This window comes from Dysidea avara, chromosome 10, assembly GCF_963678975.1.
Source record: "Dysidea avara chromosome 10, odDysAvar1.4, whole genome shotgun sequence".
Classification (NCBI taxonomy): Eukaryota; Metazoa; Porifera; class Demospongiae; order Dictyoceratida; family Dysideidae; genus Dysidea; species Dysidea avara.
In genome coordinates this window covers 27,208,711-27,226,926 of record NC_089281.1, presented here as the reverse complement: position 1 = coordinate 27,226,926, position 18,216 = coordinate 27,208,711, and the positions used below count along the sequence as shown (strand labels likewise).

At 38.0% G+C, this 18,216-nt stretch overlaps 1 protein-coding gene across 1 annotated transcript; it reads left to right on the top strand.

The window, feature by feature from the left end:
* The first annotated feature begins 9,020 nt into the window (after nt 1-9,020).
* LOC136236878 (uncharacterized) lies at nt 9,021-14,725 on the top strand. The gene is made up of 20 exons (XM_066027109.1): nt 9,021-9,059; nt 9,830-9,955; nt 10,141-10,284; nt 10,365-10,574; nt 10,628-10,808; nt 10,871-11,149; nt 11,208-11,702; nt 11,759-11,935; nt 12,542-12,619; nt 12,679-13,092; nt 13,171-13,242; nt 13,292-13,413; nt 13,470-13,514; nt 13,589-13,675; nt 13,733-13,801; nt 13,850-13,947; nt 14,088-14,208; nt 14,260-14,359; nt 14,417-14,475; nt 14,529-14,725. The coding sequence occupies exons 1-20, from the start codon at nt 9,021-9,023 to the stop codon at nt 14,676-14,678; spliced, it is 3,066 nt and encodes a 1,021-aa protein (XP_065883181.1). The 3' UTR covers nt 14,679-14,725.
* Nucleotides 14,726-18,216: the final 3,491 nt, after the last annotated feature.

The following is an 18,216-nucleotide window of genomic DNA, read 5'->3' as shown; positions in this document are numbered from 1 at the left end:
ATCAAAACATTATATAAGTACAAATATGCATAGCATGAATTCATTTTGCATAACACAAGTGATAAATTACTGGAGCTCTGTATCTTTAAACACTGTACACCAAAGCTATAACAGTATGGGGTCATGCTAAATTTTGCACATTTAATGTTAGAATGTCTGAAAATTTCATATGGACATGGATATATTTACGTGCATGTTCTATTAGAGTATACCTGACTGCTCTATTAGAGTATAAACCTGACTGCTCTATTAGAGTATATACCTGACTGCTCTATTAGAGTATAACTATCTCTTTTTAACAAGTTCTGAAGAGAGCTCATGTTACCTCTGTAAATCCTTCCCTGAGAGATGAATGCAAGCTTTATCAATTGTTGTGCTGTGCCATTACACTATATTACTCACTCATTTTGTCCTGCCACACTAAATGGTGTGTTAGGATCCTGCTTGCAGATATCTAAATTTTACAGGGGGGGGGGGGGGGGTTCCTGAACCCCCCCTCCCTACACCCCTGGTGTGTGTGTGTGTGTGTGTGTGTGTTATAGACCTGGATGGTCACCAGGATGACATGTGGGGGAAACAAATTTCTTGTGGGCAAAACGAATTTCTTGTATCAAGAGTTCATGAACTCTTACTGGTATACCATCATTAAAAATGATTTCACAGTCCAGCATGTTTAGCTATTCCATATCACACATTAAAACAATACACCTCCAGTGTTGTAGTAGCCATACTAAAGCAGGTGTCGGTTCACATAGTTGGCATTTTAACATTTTCACACAAGCAGGTATATAGCCAAGATGCAGCATATCAACATATTGAGCCATACACTGAGGTTATTATGGACAGTGGATGATACTGATTGATGATGATGGTAAGAGTTTTTCTTGAGAGGGGCTATTTTCATGCTTATTGTAGAAGATAGGCTTACTGTATAATTGTTGCCAGAGTTTAGGAATTGGCACAATCGGTATTACATGACCCACTTTGTTTAGTACTCCTGTTTGTTCCACTCTATCAAGCTCTTTCTCAATGGTTTCTTGGATAGCAAAATTAGGTATACAGGCAGGGTCTTGACGTAATTTAGCAGATGGCTTCACTTTGAGGGTTGTCTTGGAGGAGGGGCTGAAGAGACCATAATAAACCAAACTTTAAATTGATAGTTAAGTCAGGGATTATATTTTGTTTTCACATGACAAAATATGCATATATACATATACACCATCGGGGGGGAGAAGAAGTTTTAAGGTGAAACACTGTGTATTCCAGAAGAATGGAACTCTAGTACACAAGTCACATTACTTTGCTTGGTATATGAAAGACATACACGTTCTAAGACTCTATAGTTGGATACCTTCTGAGAAAATTTTTAAAATCAGTCCTAGGTTTAAATTTGGGAGCATTTTTGATAGCAATTGTATGCTTCAGAAAACATATAAATTAGTTAGCCTATCTGAGTTTGATGGTAAAGTGTGTACTAAATCAAAATAAAGTAGCATTATATAGATTTATGACATTAGAATTGCGACTGTTCTATTAGAGTAATGACTGCTCTATTAGAGTATCTCGATCTTGGTACAAAAATTCAAATTTATTTTATAATACCTCACCTCTTCACAGTGTGCAGTTTATAACTGTAAAGTGCATTGCATGTATTCAATTTACTGTACTCCTGAATACAGTCTGAATGCATCAATATAGTCCTGTAGGTCCAAGGGGGGCAAGAGAGCCCCCCCTCTCAGATCCGTACGTGGCACTTCGCATGTATAACTATGCAAATCTAAGGGGTATGGGGGCATGCAAAGTCAGGAAATTTTGAAAAGTAATGCTTTGAAAATTGGTTATTTTTTATACACGAAGTCTCTTCCAGCATCAAGCATGCATTCATTGCATTGTGGTAGTTGCAATCTAGGCAAGTGTATGAGGAGCCACACAGCCTGGGGTCCAGGATTTCCTCTGCATTCAACCACTACTTAACAGCATAACTATTCTCATTGTGTTTTATTTTCGCACTTGTAATTAGATTTTCAACAGCTCTAGTGCCATGCACCATGTATAGCCACATGTAGTACACTCGCGTTGCTCAAAAACACATAATAACTCATGGATGGAGTTACACAAGCCATTGAAATTTGGCTCATTTAGTACTGCTTAATTGACCCACTATATAAATCATTATTTTATTCAAATGTCTGACATTTTTTAAAGCCATAAAACTACATGGACAATATGATCCTTTCCCAAACTTTTAATAGACCAAACTGCACCTTTATAAATATCTAGATGGCTGAAACATTATTTCTCTGAATCTGCTTTTCTTGTGTAGCTGTTTTCTCAGGGAAATACTTAATAGGTCGACATGAACAGCAAGTCACATGTTAATTTTGCCATACAGCTGTGTACTTTGTAGCTATATTACAGCTCATAGGGGATACATCATTAATACATTCACAATTCAGACAAGCATGTTGAATTGTATTGCTAGACTGAGAGGTATGAATAAACCTCCTAATAAAACATTATTTCTGGAGGCTCATTATTTCATATTAGTGGGTCCAAATTGTCTATCCATACCGAGGACATACACTGAGTGAACTAATATTCGGTGAGGGATGTGCAACTACATGAAGTATACTTCCCTCTCCTTCTGTGCATTGCTTTAACACCAGCACAGGACTCTTTTAAACTGAAGTCCTTACATGGGTAAACTGAGGAACTAATTAAGAATCACATTTAATTTAAAGAATTAATTTTACTGTGTCATGTTTACTGTGACATATAATATGTAGAGGTATTTCTCTTGGTATCATATTATACCAATATGTCTAGTCTTTGTAAAAAAAAGGGTGCGGCCCTCAAAAAGGCTATGGTGAAAAAAGATGTGAAATCCAAGGTGGCGGCCAAGAAATGGCTGTGATGGTAGGTTAATGGTAAAAATTTTAATAACGACAATTCAGGTGAATTTTTGTGCCGCTTGGTCTTGGCAAAAATTCACCTAAATTGCCGTTATTAAAATTTTTACCATTAACCTACCATCACAGCCATTTCTTGGCCGCCACCTTGGATTTTACATCTTTTTTCACCATAGCCTTTTTGAGGGCCAAGTTCAGCTACAAACAAATCACCCTGTAGAGAGATCAGCTAGAAGAGGTCACCTTGTAAAGAGTTTAGCTACAAAGAAACTACCATGTAGAGAATTCAGCTACAAACAAATCACCCTGTAGAGAGTTCAGCTAGAAACAAGTTATCCTGTAAAGAGATCAGCTAAAAGAGGTTACCTTGTAGAGTGTTCAGCTATGAACAAACCATCATGTAAAAAGTTCAGCTGCAAACGAATCACCCTGCAGAGAGTTCAGCTACGAGAAGATCGCCCTATAGAGAGTTCAGCTAGAAGAAGTCACCTTGTAGAGAATTCAGCTGCAAAGAAACCACCATGTAGATAGTTCAGCTGTAAACAAATCATCCTGTAGAGAGTTCAGCTATGAACAGATCACCCAGTAGAGTTCAGCTAGAAACAAGTCACCCTGCAGAGAGATCAGCTAGAAACAAGTCATCCTTTAGAGAAACCAGCTAGAACAAGTCACTTTGTATGTAGAAAGTTCAGCTACAAAAAAAATCACCCTGTAGAGAGGTCAGCTACAAACAAATCTCCCTGTAGAGAGATCAGCTAGAAGAAGTTACCTTGTAGAGAGTTCAGCTACAAAAGAAACCATCATGTAGAGAGTTCAGCTGCAAACAAATCACCTTCTAGATAGAAAGATCAGCTAGAAGAAGTCACCTTGTAGAGAGTTCAGTTACAAAGAAACCACCATGTAGACAGTTCAGCTACAAACTAGTGACCTTGTAGAGACTGACATCAGTTATCTTGTAGAGAGTTCAGCTACAAAGAAACCATCATGTAGAGAGTTCAGCTGCAAATAAATCACCTGTAGAGAGTTCAGCTACAAACAAATCTCCCTGTAGAAAGGTCAGCTAGAAGAAGTCACTTTGTAGAGAGTTCAGCTACAAAGAACCATCATATAGAGAGTTCAGCTGCAAACAATCACCTGTAGAGAGCTCAGCTACAAACAAATCTCCCTGTAGAGAGATCAGCTAGAAGAAGTTACCTTGTGGAGAGTTCAGCTACAAAGAAACCATCATGTAGAGAGTTCAGCTGCAAACAAATCACCTGTAGAGAGTTCAGCTACAAACAAATCTCACTGTAGAGAGATCAGCTAGAAGAAGTCACCTTGTAGAGAGTTCAGCTACAAAGAAACCATCATGTAGAGAGTTCAGCTGCAAACAAATCACCTGTATAGAGTTCAACTACAAACAAATCACCCTGTAGAGAGATCAGCTAGAAAAAGTTTCTTTGTAGAGAGTTCAGCTACAAACAAATCACCTGTAGAAAGATCAGCTAGAAGAAGTTACCTTGTGGAGAGTTCAGCTACAAAGAAACCATCATGTAGAGAGTTCAGCTACAAACAAATCACCTGTAGAGAGTTCAGCTACAAACAAATCTCCCTGTAGAGAGATCAGCTAGAAGAAATTACCTTGTAGAGAGTTCAGTTACAAAGAAACCACCATGTAGAGAGTTCAGCTGCAAAGAAATTACCCTGTAGAAAATTCAGCCACAAACAAATTGCCCTGTTGAAAGATCAGTTAGAAGAAGTTACCTTGTAGAGAGTTCAGCTACTAAGAAACCATTCTGTAAAGAGCTCAGCTGCAAACAAATCACCTGCACAGAATTCAGCTACAAACAAATCACCCTGTAGAGAGATCAGCTAGAAGAAGTTACCTTGTAGATTGTTCAGCTACAAACAATTCACCCTGTAGAGAGAGCAGCAAGAAGGAGTCACTTTGTAGAGTGTTCAGTTACAAAGAAACCACCATGAAGAGTTCTGTAATAAATATATGTGAGAGGTTCAAGTAAAATCCAAATTTTATTTCTTTTGAACAAATCTGAAAAAAATGCAGATTAAAATTTAGCATTATGATGTCATCAATATGACATCATCATTATGACTTCACCATGCACAAGATTTATCAAAATTAGTTATTATGTTGATACAACATTCCTCACAGACTAAATTATATAATTGTATTTAAAAAAATAAGTTTTTAAAATACGGCAATAATTCTTTGATTTTACTTGAACCACTCACATATGTATTATATATATAATTTGTACATTTACTGATAAATATTTAAAGTACATCTGCTTCATCTTTTCTTCTTCCTGTAGTAAAGAAAAAAAGACAGGTTAAAAAGTCCCAAAGCCGGCCTATCGCCGGCTTTGGGGTATACAAATACAAAAAGGAGTGAAATCTAATCCAAAACAGCCAAGCTGTAAAAAAAGGGTGATCTGCAGGGTGATTTGAACTCTCTACAAGGTGATGTTTTCTAGTTGATCTCTCTACTCAGTCAGGATGACTTGTTTCTAGCTGAACTCTCTACAGTGTGATCTGTTAAGTTTCTACCTGATCTCTCTATAGAGTTATATCTTGTTTGTATAGCTGAACTCTTTTACATGGTGGTTTTTTGATTGGTTGCTGAACTCTCTCTCCACGGTGACTTCTTTGTACTACAGAGTGACTTGTTTGTAGCTGAACTCTCTACAGAGTGACTTACTTGTTGCTGAACATTGCATAAAGTAACTTGACTTGTTTGTAACTGATCTAGATGAACTCTCTACTAGGTAGCTTTTTTGTAGCTGAACCCTTTACGCAGTGACTTGTTTGTAGCTGAATTCTCTAGAGTGACTTGTTGTAGCTGAACTCTCTACAAGGTGACTTGTTTATAGTTGAATTCTCTTCAGTGTGACTTATAATGTTCTGAATCTCTACAGCAACATATTTGTAGCTGAACTCTCTACAGGATGACTTGCTTGTAGCTGAATTGTCTATAAGATTAACTGTTTGTAGCTGAACTCCCTACAGAATAACTTGCAATGTCATATAATTCTATAATGGAGTAAGTTATAAACGTAGCTGAATGCTTTATTAGGGTGACTGTTCTATTAGAGTATCTCGATCTCGCATATGCTACACGTAGTTGGCTTTGGAATCATAACTCAGTGGTTTGTGATCCGATTCTTCTGTACTACTGCAAGGACTTTCTATGATAATTATTCCAGCTACACACCGATTTTCAGCTCACTGTTCTAAGCGGTTTGCCTGGTAGGCGTGAAAACTAATAGTTTTTTTATTCATAAAAGTCGATCGCGTAATTGTGACATAGGTTGGGTTTTGTGTCATATCTCGATGGCCTTTAACTGGATTCCTTTCAAACCACAAAAAGGCACTCCTACGATAGTTACTCCATCTACATATCAATTTTCAGCTCATTCCTTCAAGCGGTTTACCCTGTGGGCGTGACAGACCTTCGACCTCATTTTACGCAAATAATCGGTCATAACTCCGTGAATGTTCATCGGATTCGTACCAAACTTGGTACTGAGATTCGCCTTAATGAGCCCTTTAAGTGTGCCAAATTTCAGCCCGATCCAAGCACGCATTCGTGTTTTATTGCGGATTTTGCAAAGTGTGCGAAAAGAAGAAGTAGAAGAAGAAAAAAACGAAGAAAAAAAACCCCAAACTTTGGCCGCTCGTATCTCGGAAATGGCCGGAGCGATTTTCTTCACATTTGGTATGTGGACTCCCCTACCTAGCCGACACTTCTGTAACAACTTTGGTTTCAATAGGATAAGGAATCACGGAGCTACAAAGGTGTGAAAATCGCGTTTACTTTCTTCCTGTAAATATACTCACGGTGTGGCGCGCCGGCTTCTTGGGCCGCACGACACACTACGTGTGTCTTGATTAGTCTGGCGCCGCCCGCCCCTTCGCAAAAAGTAAGGGTCTGGTGAAATACAAATACCTAATCATTTTGTTGTGTCCCTCATGCGTATTTTGCCCATACGCGTATGGGATATCCCATACGCGTATACTCGTACGGGGTGCCTGTACGCGTATGGGATGCCCATACGCGTATGGGACGATGTTTTGAAATAGGTTCCATCTTACTATGCACGCCTAGATCTTGTCCAAATAGCTGTGTTGCACTACAAAATCACTGTTATCTAGCTGTAACTGAATGAATTGGCTAGACGATAAATGATTTTAGAGGCGCTTAATTCGCTATCGACAGGTTCAATGGGTTGACATGGCGTGGAGAGAAAAATGACTTTTATAGTTTTACTGGAACTTGCATGAAGGTGTAGTACACAGTCTATTGTATGTGAATAAAACAGTAAAGCTAGCTATAGCATGATATCAAGTTTAATATAATATTTATTCTTAATGCAAAACTAACTTATAGATAAAGCAGCTGGTATCCTGAATCCTGATTTGAACTATCAGCACTTAGAAGAGTTAAAATTGCAAAGGTGCAACAAATGCAGGAGTGTATAGCTAATGTATATAGCTAGCTATTCTGGAACATGTGGGGGACACCCCGAAAGGTGTACTGGGAACATCCTTTTTAACAGTGTGGGTCATAAACAACATTATAACTAGAAAAAATTACTTCATTGCATGGGGCAATTAAGTAATATGTAGCATCACCGATAGCAACTGCTGAGCAACAATACCTCAAGGAGCCATCCAAGCAGGAAGTGAAGTGGCTATCCAGTCAACAATCGAACATGCTCCTAGCAACCACTCACCCATGTGGCCTTTGCCACACATGCATAGGGCCGGGGCTGATCCAGGGAGTGGATGGGGTGGCTAGGCACCCACCTTGCTTGGCCTGTGAATTGCATAGGCATGCCTTTACTTCCTGCCAAAAAATAATAAAATACTGTGGCTATGCATTTACATACTAGTTTCATACCATTGACAGCATGTAGAAGAGAAGTGAGTCTATATAGCATAGGCAGTTGGTAGTAAGAATAGTTAAACAAATCCTAGACTTAAAAGGTTTTCTTCTATAGTTTTAATCTCAGGAAGGTAGATATTCAAAAATTGGGAAGAATGCCCTTTTATTCCTAGCAGGGCATGCTGTGCAGTATGCTAGCCTACAGTGTACTAAGAGTACACTGTGACCCATCATGTGTTTATCTAGACTGTAAGCCGTACACCAGCCATGGATATGGTCAGTAGCTATCACCACCCTCATTATCTGATACATTGATCATGCTCGAGTCCTACTAAAACTCACTTTCATTTTGTCCATGTATATATATTATGTATAGAAGAAGAAACTATCATTAATAATTGTTGAGAAAACACGAATGACTGATTACAAACAAATTATATTATATTGTGTACAAGAGAATGTGTCCTCGGACAACATGCGACCACATGTCTGACCAACAGTGGACAGCAGTGGGCATGGCAAGGAAAAAAATTAAATTACAAAACTAAAGTTACAGGTTATATTATATACAGAATTAAAAGCAGTCTGGGTTGATTATATATTTTATGTAGATTCTACACTTCTATTCTCTCAGCTTGAACTTGGACCAGCCACCTCCCTTCATAATATTATGAACTCTTGATAATATATATTTCTGTATCAGTGCCTGATACATGCTCTCTCTATAATTTTAACACCTCTCTTTTGATCCGGGCTCTTTGCTGCTCGCTTTACTGAGCTTATTTGCCGCCACAAGTGCTGATGCATGCAATCCTATAGTGTTTGCTAGCAGTATAGTTTATGACCTGACAGTATCACCTGAGAGTATCGAGTCCCGCTTGAATGCCGTGATGGATGATAAAATTTCCGTGGAAAGGGTTCGGAGAGAATTTAACGAGTTCCTAGCTAGCCAGGCCGCGAAACGTTCTAATTCTTTGTTTAACCGTGAGAAATTCGATTTAATCAAGGCCACCTTGCTTGAAGGTAGCTAAGCGGCTGTGTAGTATAGGCTGTAGTTCAATGTTCCTCTTTCGTTCGTACATTAGACCACTCTGGTCACGGAGCTGAAGATGGCTCGGAAGATGGTGGTGATTCCAAGGACGATTACGAAATTAAACCAAGATTTAGGCAGTACGTCAAGGAGAAGCAGTTTGAACTGAAAGATTTTCCGCAGATTGGATTAAATAATGCTGTGCCGGATCGTTCCTACAAAGAGCAAGAGCATGGTGAGTTTAACGCGGCCGCGCGCTCCTTCAACACCGCGCATGTCGGTGGCATTAACTATGGAGTACAATGGCGGATCCAGGATGGGGCATTTGGGGCAAATGCCCCCCCCTCGTGGAAGACCCAGGAAGAGCCAGCCATACCGACTTGTGATTAAAATAATAAACTTTATGTCAGGGCAAGATCAGTTTAGCTATATATATATATAAATTATGAAAATATGCACATTTTACTAGCACTTATTACAATTTCACCTGAAACTGAAGTAAAGCAATGTCAAACTAGCTGTTAAATTGTTACCCTGCACCTTCGTGCGTACTAAGCGCCTCTAAAATTAATTACAGTGTTGCTGTTGAAGACGTTTGAAACCTTCTAACAGCTTTTAAGGCTTCACAGCCATCTTCAAAGGCCAAAGTGACAAAAATCATCAGTGAGACACTGCTAAGAGGTGATTATTTGCTGCTTCAAAAACGCAGCAACTATCAAGAGAATCTGGATCTCCCCAGCCACCTACAACTTAGCCTGTTTGCGCCCCTCCCCTTGCTGGCTCCTGGATCCGCCCCTGGAGTATGCATGGGTACTTGACAGTCTGTCTCAATATTATACCCTGTTGCAATTGGAGAAATAAGTTTTTAACGCAAAATATATCAGACCCTTTCAATGTGTGAGTGGCTAAATCTTTTTAATATATATTATGTAGCTGCCTATAAAATTTGGAGATATATAGCTATAGCTATTTTCACATGTATGCATGTCTCATTAATATATATAGGTTCCGGCCAATTCTCTGTTTGAAGGCTATAGAAGAGTAGTAACAACAGATGATATATTTGATATCATCCAGTCTGTTCGTGAGAAAGGCACGGCACACTTGGGTGTTAGGAAGACTTATTCAGTGGTATGCATAATAGTATAATATAATTATATGAGTGTTATTAATAAATCAGCTAGCATTAATGCATTAACTATGTACACTCCCTAGCTGCTATTGTCATTATTGCATTATTAAAAATGCACATTTTCACTGTATGTGTAAGCGGTATAAGCACTGCCACACAATAATTTTCATTCTTTCGCCTGAAGATTTCGTCAAACTACGAAGGGATAACACGAACTTGTGTAGAGGAATATTGCAGACTGTGCCTCACTTGCTCTTGTAAGAAGCCTCAATTAACAAAAGCTCCTTTGAAACCCATCATTTCAAAGAGATTCCATGTTCGTGGACAGGTAAATAATATTGCTTTTATATTCCATTTATGCAGGAATAACATAATAAGTGTATTATATATATATACTTCATATTGTAGATTGATTTGATTGACATGTCAAGCATTCCAGACAGCAACAACAGATGGATTGGTCATTACAAAGATCACTTTAGCAAGTTTTCCATTCTATGGGCACAATCTAGGAAGTGTGCTGCAGAAACTGTTTTGTGCTTGCAACGATATGTTTTCGCATACCTTGGGGTACCTAAGATACTCCAATCTGATCATGGTCGAGAATTCAACAATGAGGTTGGAAAGACAACTGTCTAGGTGCATGCTGTATTTTATGCATTCCTTTATAGCTTTTTGAGACGATTGTTCATGAGTGGAGTCAAGAGACAATTTTAATTCGAGGTAGACCAAGGCACCCCCAATCAAATGGGTGTGTTGAAAAAGCTAACGGAGTGGTGAAACACATGCTCACTTCACTCATGGCTGACATGAAGACAACAGAATGGGTTCAGTTTCTTCCCAGAGTTCAATGTAAGTTTTATTAAAACAGGTGCTATTGATGCCAATTATTGTATATAATTTTGTTTTTCCAGTTACAATCAATAAGCAACCACATGCGACCATTAAAACATCACCATACCAAGTGGTGTTTGGTCTAGATCCATCTTCTGAACCCGTGAAAGGAATGTGTTTGGCAGAAGAAGAGACCATTATTATGGATCCTCCCACAGAAACTGATGATTTGACAGAGCTAGGTAACACAGATTCTTACTCTGATCCGGTGACCAAGGCTACGCAACCTGAAGTGGCCAAGGCCAGAACCTGTGTTGGTGACACAGAGTTCAGACAGCAGACACCTATCATTCCAGCAGGTATAAGGGGAATGATTTAAAATTGCCATTGCAGCTGCTTTGTTTGTTATTAATGCAGAAAATGAAGACAGGCACCATGAAGTTAGACAGTTTGCAAAGAAAAACATTGCAAATTCAGCTGCTAAAATGAAGAAACTTTATGATAACAGCAAAAGAATCAAGGCTGTAAAATTTAAAATTGGGGATGGTGTGACTGTAAGGATTCCACGACATGACAGAGGTGTAGGTGATTTGAGAAGAATACCAGGAGTTGTGGTTGCAAAACAACATGGGTCTTACAAAATAAGAACCGAGTATGGACTTTTGAAAGGAAGATGTCGAACTGACCAGCTTCAGAAGTGCTTTCATGCAACAGTACAAACCACTGGGTGGGAAGATGATCCCACAATAGCACTGCGATCGGCTGCAAAAAAATTCAATCGAAGGAAAACTGATGTTTCACACTGCAATTGCAAATCTGGTTGTGTAAATGGCAAATGTGTATGTTTCAAAAGCAAAGTAAAATGCACAACATATTGCCACAAAGGGACAAGATGCAAGAATTCAGTCATCGGTATGAATAGTAGTTATTTTTGTGTAGTATAATATAATTATATTCCACTTTGACAGCAGATGATTCTAGCATTGATGATAGTTGCCCATTGAACACTGAGACCGGTGAACAAGCTAATGAGAATCGTACAGGAAGCACCTCAGTGAAGACAAAACAAATTGGCAGTGATAGCTTTCCAGTGAAGAGGGAACAGGTTGACCTAGAGCCATCATACAGCAATGCTCGGGATGGATGTGAGCACATATGCATACAATAACTATCATGCCAGACATGATATTACAGCTACATATAGTTACAATAGAACCTGTCTCTAAAAATAACTTTGTAATAAGGACAAAAAATATTAACCCCATGAGTTCTGGTCCACATAAAAATTAATATGTGACCCAGTCTGACAAAATCAGTGTATATCCCGAAAATACACATGTTTACTGAATCTTGTCTATCTCCATCACTGTATTTGACCTAGAATAATTCTGTAAACTTCATTAAAATTGTAAGCAATTTTTACATAAGTGGTTAAACGTTTATGTGGATGCTAGCTATAATCATGGACAAAGTAATGTAGCTTCAAGCATTTAAAAGTAGGTCAAATTTTGACAGGCTATAAGAGACTGATTTTGTCAGCCCAGGTCACATATTGGTCAAACTCTTGGTTCCAAATGGTAGAGGGTACACTGCATGTACTATGTTGAAGTGAGATGCATTGAAACATCTGCATGGACATGCACACAAAATATCTTTAATGCTCCCCATACATAGCATATTTGTCATGGATATGTCTAAGTAAATGTACATGCACGGGTAGATCATCGGTATAAGATGAATTGGTACAACAGGTAGTTCTGGGGTCCAGGGAGTAGAAGAAGAAGAAGCCAGTAGTATGTCAGTAGAAGAAACCAGCCCTAAGCTTGAAGGTAAGAAATAAATTCAATCATGTAGGTGTGTGTTAATCTGCATGGATTATACATTTTAGGGGGTCATGAAATTTTCAGCAATGAAGATATTCCACCAGGGAACAGCTTTCAGTTTGACAAAATTGTGAAACTTAGCAAGAAGATGAAAACTATTATACAGAACCATCCATCGTTTTTGTTTAAGCCATGTGGGCCTGCCCATGAATACATATCTAACAGTCTCAAAACCAACTTACCAGCTGCATTTCTGCACAGCTATGTTGTGGATAACTATGAAGACCAGAAATGTTTGAAGGATCTTTGCTATGCTCACAAGGAACCAGTTCCAATCACAATTGTGCAAAAGTTTACCAACAAAATGTATGATTTGAAGGATGATGTAGAGACAAACAAACAAACAGCCGACTTATTGAATCAAGAAGAGCCTACAATGGCTAATGTACTTATTGACTATTTCCACTTGCACAAATCCCGTAAGGATATTTTGTAGGCTGTAACTACTTTTCTCTATCTACACTTTTCATTCATTCATTTTCATCTTTATTTTGCAGGAGGGGTAGTTCATCAGTATTGTCCTAATTCATCAGATGAAGAAGTTGATGAAAATGATTATCAAACCGAAGGTTTTGTGCCCGGTATATCATCTGTCTGCATAATATTGCTATCATGCAGGCCGATTAATGAGAATCAGAAACAAAACCCAGATGCTTTTTGAAGCGAAGTTTGGTAGTTACAAAGTTTACGACGAGGGAATTCTGTCACTGATCGACACCAATGGATGGGTTACTGATGAAGTATGTGCTTGTAAACTTTATGCAAGCAAGCATATATGTATATATGTTGTATATAGGTGATAGCATCTTATCTACTATACATGATCCGTGCCAACAAAAAGGTTAGAGATAATACATAGAAAAGTCTAGTGCATATGAATGTATGCATTATGTGCATGCTCACTTCCAAACACAGGAAGAAGAAATATTTATCATGGACGTGTCTGCAGTGAATGACATTTGTAATGGGACGTATATCCTTAAGAAGAAAGTTTTAAGCAATGTATGAGTTGGTACTTTACGAGGACTTACAGACACCTGTATACATATATTTCTGCAGGTTGATTTGTCTCATTACAATGCCCTCATTGGACCTTACTGCTACCAGAAGATGCATTGGATATTGGTGGTCAGACATATTTGTACATTTATATCTTTATAGCTACTATTTCTTTAGATCGTCGAACCAAAGAATGGAAAGGTTCTCTACATTGACCCAAAGAAGTATGAAGAAAGAGATCATAGACTAATACAAAGGATAAGAAAAAACTGGAAGTTAGTACAGTTAATATTTTGCACACATAGTTAGTTAAGTATGTATACACATTAATTTGCATATCAACAGGAACACATTCTTTGAACTCCCTGGCTATTTGCATATAATCCCTGGTTATTTGCATATAATTCTCTTGCAGCGCTTACAGCACCTATCAATATTGTGGTGGATATTGGCCAAAGAAGTATGTATGGGAAGTCGTTACGCCTCCACACAGTATACAGGAAGACAATTCGTCTTGTGGAGTTTATGTTATGAAGGTATGGCCTTAAGTATATTCTGCAACACAACATAAAGAATTTCTAAAATAGTTTGCTGAACAATATTTAAGACATTTACCAATGAACATCCATGCTGGAACAGTTCACGATTTAAGAATAGAGATGGCAAAAGAAATACTTAACAATTCAGGTAAACAAGCAGTTGTAAGGTACTTATGAGTGTTGTTAGCAATCTATTTGTTTGCAGAACCCATAGAAGAGCATTGCAGGACCTGCTCATTCACTGCTACTAAAGCACAGGATTGGGTAAGTGTTGTTTGCTCTTTGTTTCATTGACTATCAGCTGAATATATACGTAGATTGGCTGTGGAACATGTGAATCATGGTACCACCTGAATTGTGTCAACAGGCACATTAGCATTAAGTTGAATCCAGAGGATATACCTATAGTTAACTTTATTGGACCATGCTGTTCTACTGGTGCAACCTATGTAATTGACTTTATGTAATCATGGTTAAATATTAATGTATGGCATATTATAATTTATAAAATTGTGTTTGGCCCCCAGCGAACATGCATGGTGTAGAGCTAGCACTGCTACTGCTTAGTGCAGAGTAGATATTATGATTATGTGATCCTATGTCAGAAAATCAGTCGATTTTTAGTAGTTTTATATACCGTTAAGTGGATGTGTAAACTTCAGTCTCACTTACGCTTGCGTTAACTAGTTGAAACGAATCTCTTGGACTGAACTCTGTGTTAGTGCATGGGTATTATGTTAGCTGTGCTGTTTGCTTTTGTTTGTAAAGCTTTACAGTGACCAGCTGCACTGAAGGTCTGACAGCACTATTATGTTATAAGTATGTAGTCTTAGTCCATGTCTAATTTATATGCATTAATTTATGACCTGGCTTGTTATAGCTAATAATAATTATATTGATTCATGGAATTGCAGCTTTCAATCGATTTTAATGATTTACCCGGTACTGCATGTTGTGCTATATATGCACGAAGTGCATGTAGCTATTTATACTAACTTACCATAGTTCTGCTTACACAATAATTCACATTAATTTCTACCCAGCATGCATTTGACCACTGGTATATGTCCAGTCACATAATAGAATAGCTAGATATTTATGGTGTGCTATATAAATAATTTGCTATTTATCTATTATACTGGACAGGCAGACTGACATGCCCATCGCTACTCCATTAAGAACAATTAGTAATTATAGATTATAGAATTAATACTCAAATTGAGTTTGTACATTGCAAATAAATAAATAAGTAAATATTTTACTGGACAGGCAGAATGATGCCTGATTTGTTCAAGGGACTCGTGACTAGCTAGCCCAAAAGGTTGCTAGACTACTCAAGAAGTTCATCCGATTTAATCAACATATGCATGCTCCACATGATTTGAATGGTGAAGGCCAGATATATGATACATGCAGCACATAGCAGCTTATAGCATGGAGAAGAAACGTGCGCGAAGTACTATGAGGCAAACAAATAGCTAGCTAGCTAGCTACAAATAAGCGCGACAGCAGTGTGCTAGCTATGTAATTTCTACATAGTATATGCCAGTAGGTAGTACAGCCAAAACAAAGGTATATTTAATGAAACTGAACTGCAAAAGCTACGTATTTGTAAACCCAGTTGAATCTATGCAAGCAACGCTAAGCGCCTCAGAATTAAATTATATCGTCCCGTACGCGTACGGGGCCCTATACGCGTACGGGATGCCCATACGCGTATGGGACAGGGAAAATGCCCATACGCGTACGGGATATCCCATACGCGTATGGGTTGTCCCATACGCGTATGGGACAAAATACGCGTACGGGATGCAACAATTTCAAAAGGAATTCAATTAGACAGTGCACGTAATGCTTGTTACGTCAGATGATTGCACTTCAATTCGAACAAAAGCATTGTGTTGCCAAGGCGATTTCTGTGTGAACGTCATTGGCATGCACTAATTGGCTAGCGCCGAATCTGGGCGCTAGAAATGATTTAGTATCTGTATTTCAGGGACATTGGAAACAGTGGAAATTGAAAACTGAAACTGAAACTGAAAAACTGAAACGGAAAAACTGAAACTGAAAAACTAAAATTGGTCAAAACTTCATATTAACAGGTACCTCTTAACAAAGACCACCTCTATAATAAGACCGCCTCTATAATAAGACCGCCTCTAAAATAAGACCACCTCATTATAGTAGTTATGTCAAGTAGGTCCAAAAATATAGCTAAGGTGTACTCATAATGTAATAAAGTATCAATCAATCAGACAGTACTTAAAAGTTGAAATGACAGCTGCAGGGTTGTACAAAAGGATATACTATCTTATCATGCCAAGACCTAAAGTCCATGGTCATGTCACAAATGAAAATGGAGCAATTGCATGCATAATTGAATTTGATAATGGATTTCTCATGAATATTATTGTGCATGATTTAGGAGTTGCATAGTTACAAAATCAACATTAATGATTCTTGACTTTGTGTCTTAATAATTGTTAGGCACACGTAATAAGCATCCTCGAAGATTTAAAAACCTGAGGTGACATCAGTAATTACTGAGGCACAGGTAATTATTGACAGGTTTTTAAATCCTCGAAGACACCTATCACGAGTGTCTAACTATTACCAAGACACAAAGTCCAAGATCATTAATTTAACTATGCAACTCTTAAATCATGCACAATTCATGAGAAATCCATTATCAAATCCAGTATCAGTAGAGTAATTGTGCATGTAATTACCCCATTTTCATTGTGACATGACCATGGACTTTAGGTCTTGGTATGGTAAGATGGTATATCCTTATGTACAACCCTGCAGCTGTCGTTTTAACTTTTAAGTACTGTCTGATTGATTGATACTTTATTACATTATGAGTACACCTAATGGCCTTATTGTTGGACCTACTGACATGACTACTATAATGAAGTGGTCTTATTAGAGGCGGTCTTATTATACAGGTGGTCTTATTACAGAGGTGGTCTTTGTTAAGAGGTACCTGTTAATATGAAGTTTTGACCAATTTTAGTTTTTCAGTTTCAGTTTTTCCGTTTCAGTTTTTCAGTTTCAGTTTTCAGTTTTCAATTCCACTGTTTCCAATGTCCCTGTATTTCACCAGACCCTTACTTTATGTGAAGGGGCGGGCGGTGCCAGACTATGTCTTGATATGGTATCATATTTTATCAGTTATAGGTGGGTGAATGTTGTGTGCCTGATCACTGACCTGTTATAGCTCAAATTTCTGATTATGCACTCAATTGAAATATTTTGGCCACATTTAGCTGTAATTTACATTGTATAGGACATCTACGTGTATAGCTACATACTACAGTTTTCACTGCTCATGATCACATTAACTGAGTATTGAGACATGGTAAAGCTAGGAGCAATTGTTCTAATACTGATATATTTGCATGCTGATATCTTTGACTCTGAGCTCGAGGGAGATGATCAAAGCGGACACAAATTCATACACAAAGTGATGCAATAGTCATCATCAGTGAAAGATCCAAGGAATGGTGCAGACATTTGGGCAACTGCATAACTGTAGCTTTTACTCCTTAAGCACTCCATATAGTTGAATAAACTAACCAGTAATTTATACCTTGTTTCCTTAGACTCATTGAAAGTACAATTAGCTATATAGTGCTCCTATTTTTTTCTTCCTGTGTCCTGTGATGTGATTTAAAACTTTTTTTGAGGGAACTGCTGACTATATAGCTTCCAGTGTTGTGAGAAAATAGTTTAGTTTAACTGTCACTGCATCCACAGGATTTTGCCACGCAAACATGACCTTGAGAATTGTGTTCAGAGTAGTGCCTGTTGTATGCAACCTACTTTGCTCACTATTCAGACCTGAAGCATATACAGTGGAATTTTCCATTTAGTAACCACTTTTGGACCAACTGATTTTGATGAAATTAATTTTACTGTTATAAGGAGGTTGTCCTTTTTCAGAGGTAAAATTGTATCGGTAAAGGTTCTTAGAAACTGTCCTTTATAAGGAGGTTAAATGTA

Coding starts and splice junctions, on each gene's coding strand:
- LOC136236878 (XM_066027109.1), top strand. CDS start 9,021: ATGCTGTGCCGGATCGTTCCTACAAAGAGCAAGAGCATG. Junction 9,060..9,829: donor CTACAAAGAGCAAGAGCATG/GTGAGTTTAACG, acceptor TAATATATATAG/GTTCCGGCCAATTCTCTGTT. Junction 13,093..13,170: donor TTTCCACTTGCACAAATCCC/GTAAGGATATTT, acceptor TTTATTTTGCAG/GAGGGGTAGTTCATCAGTAT.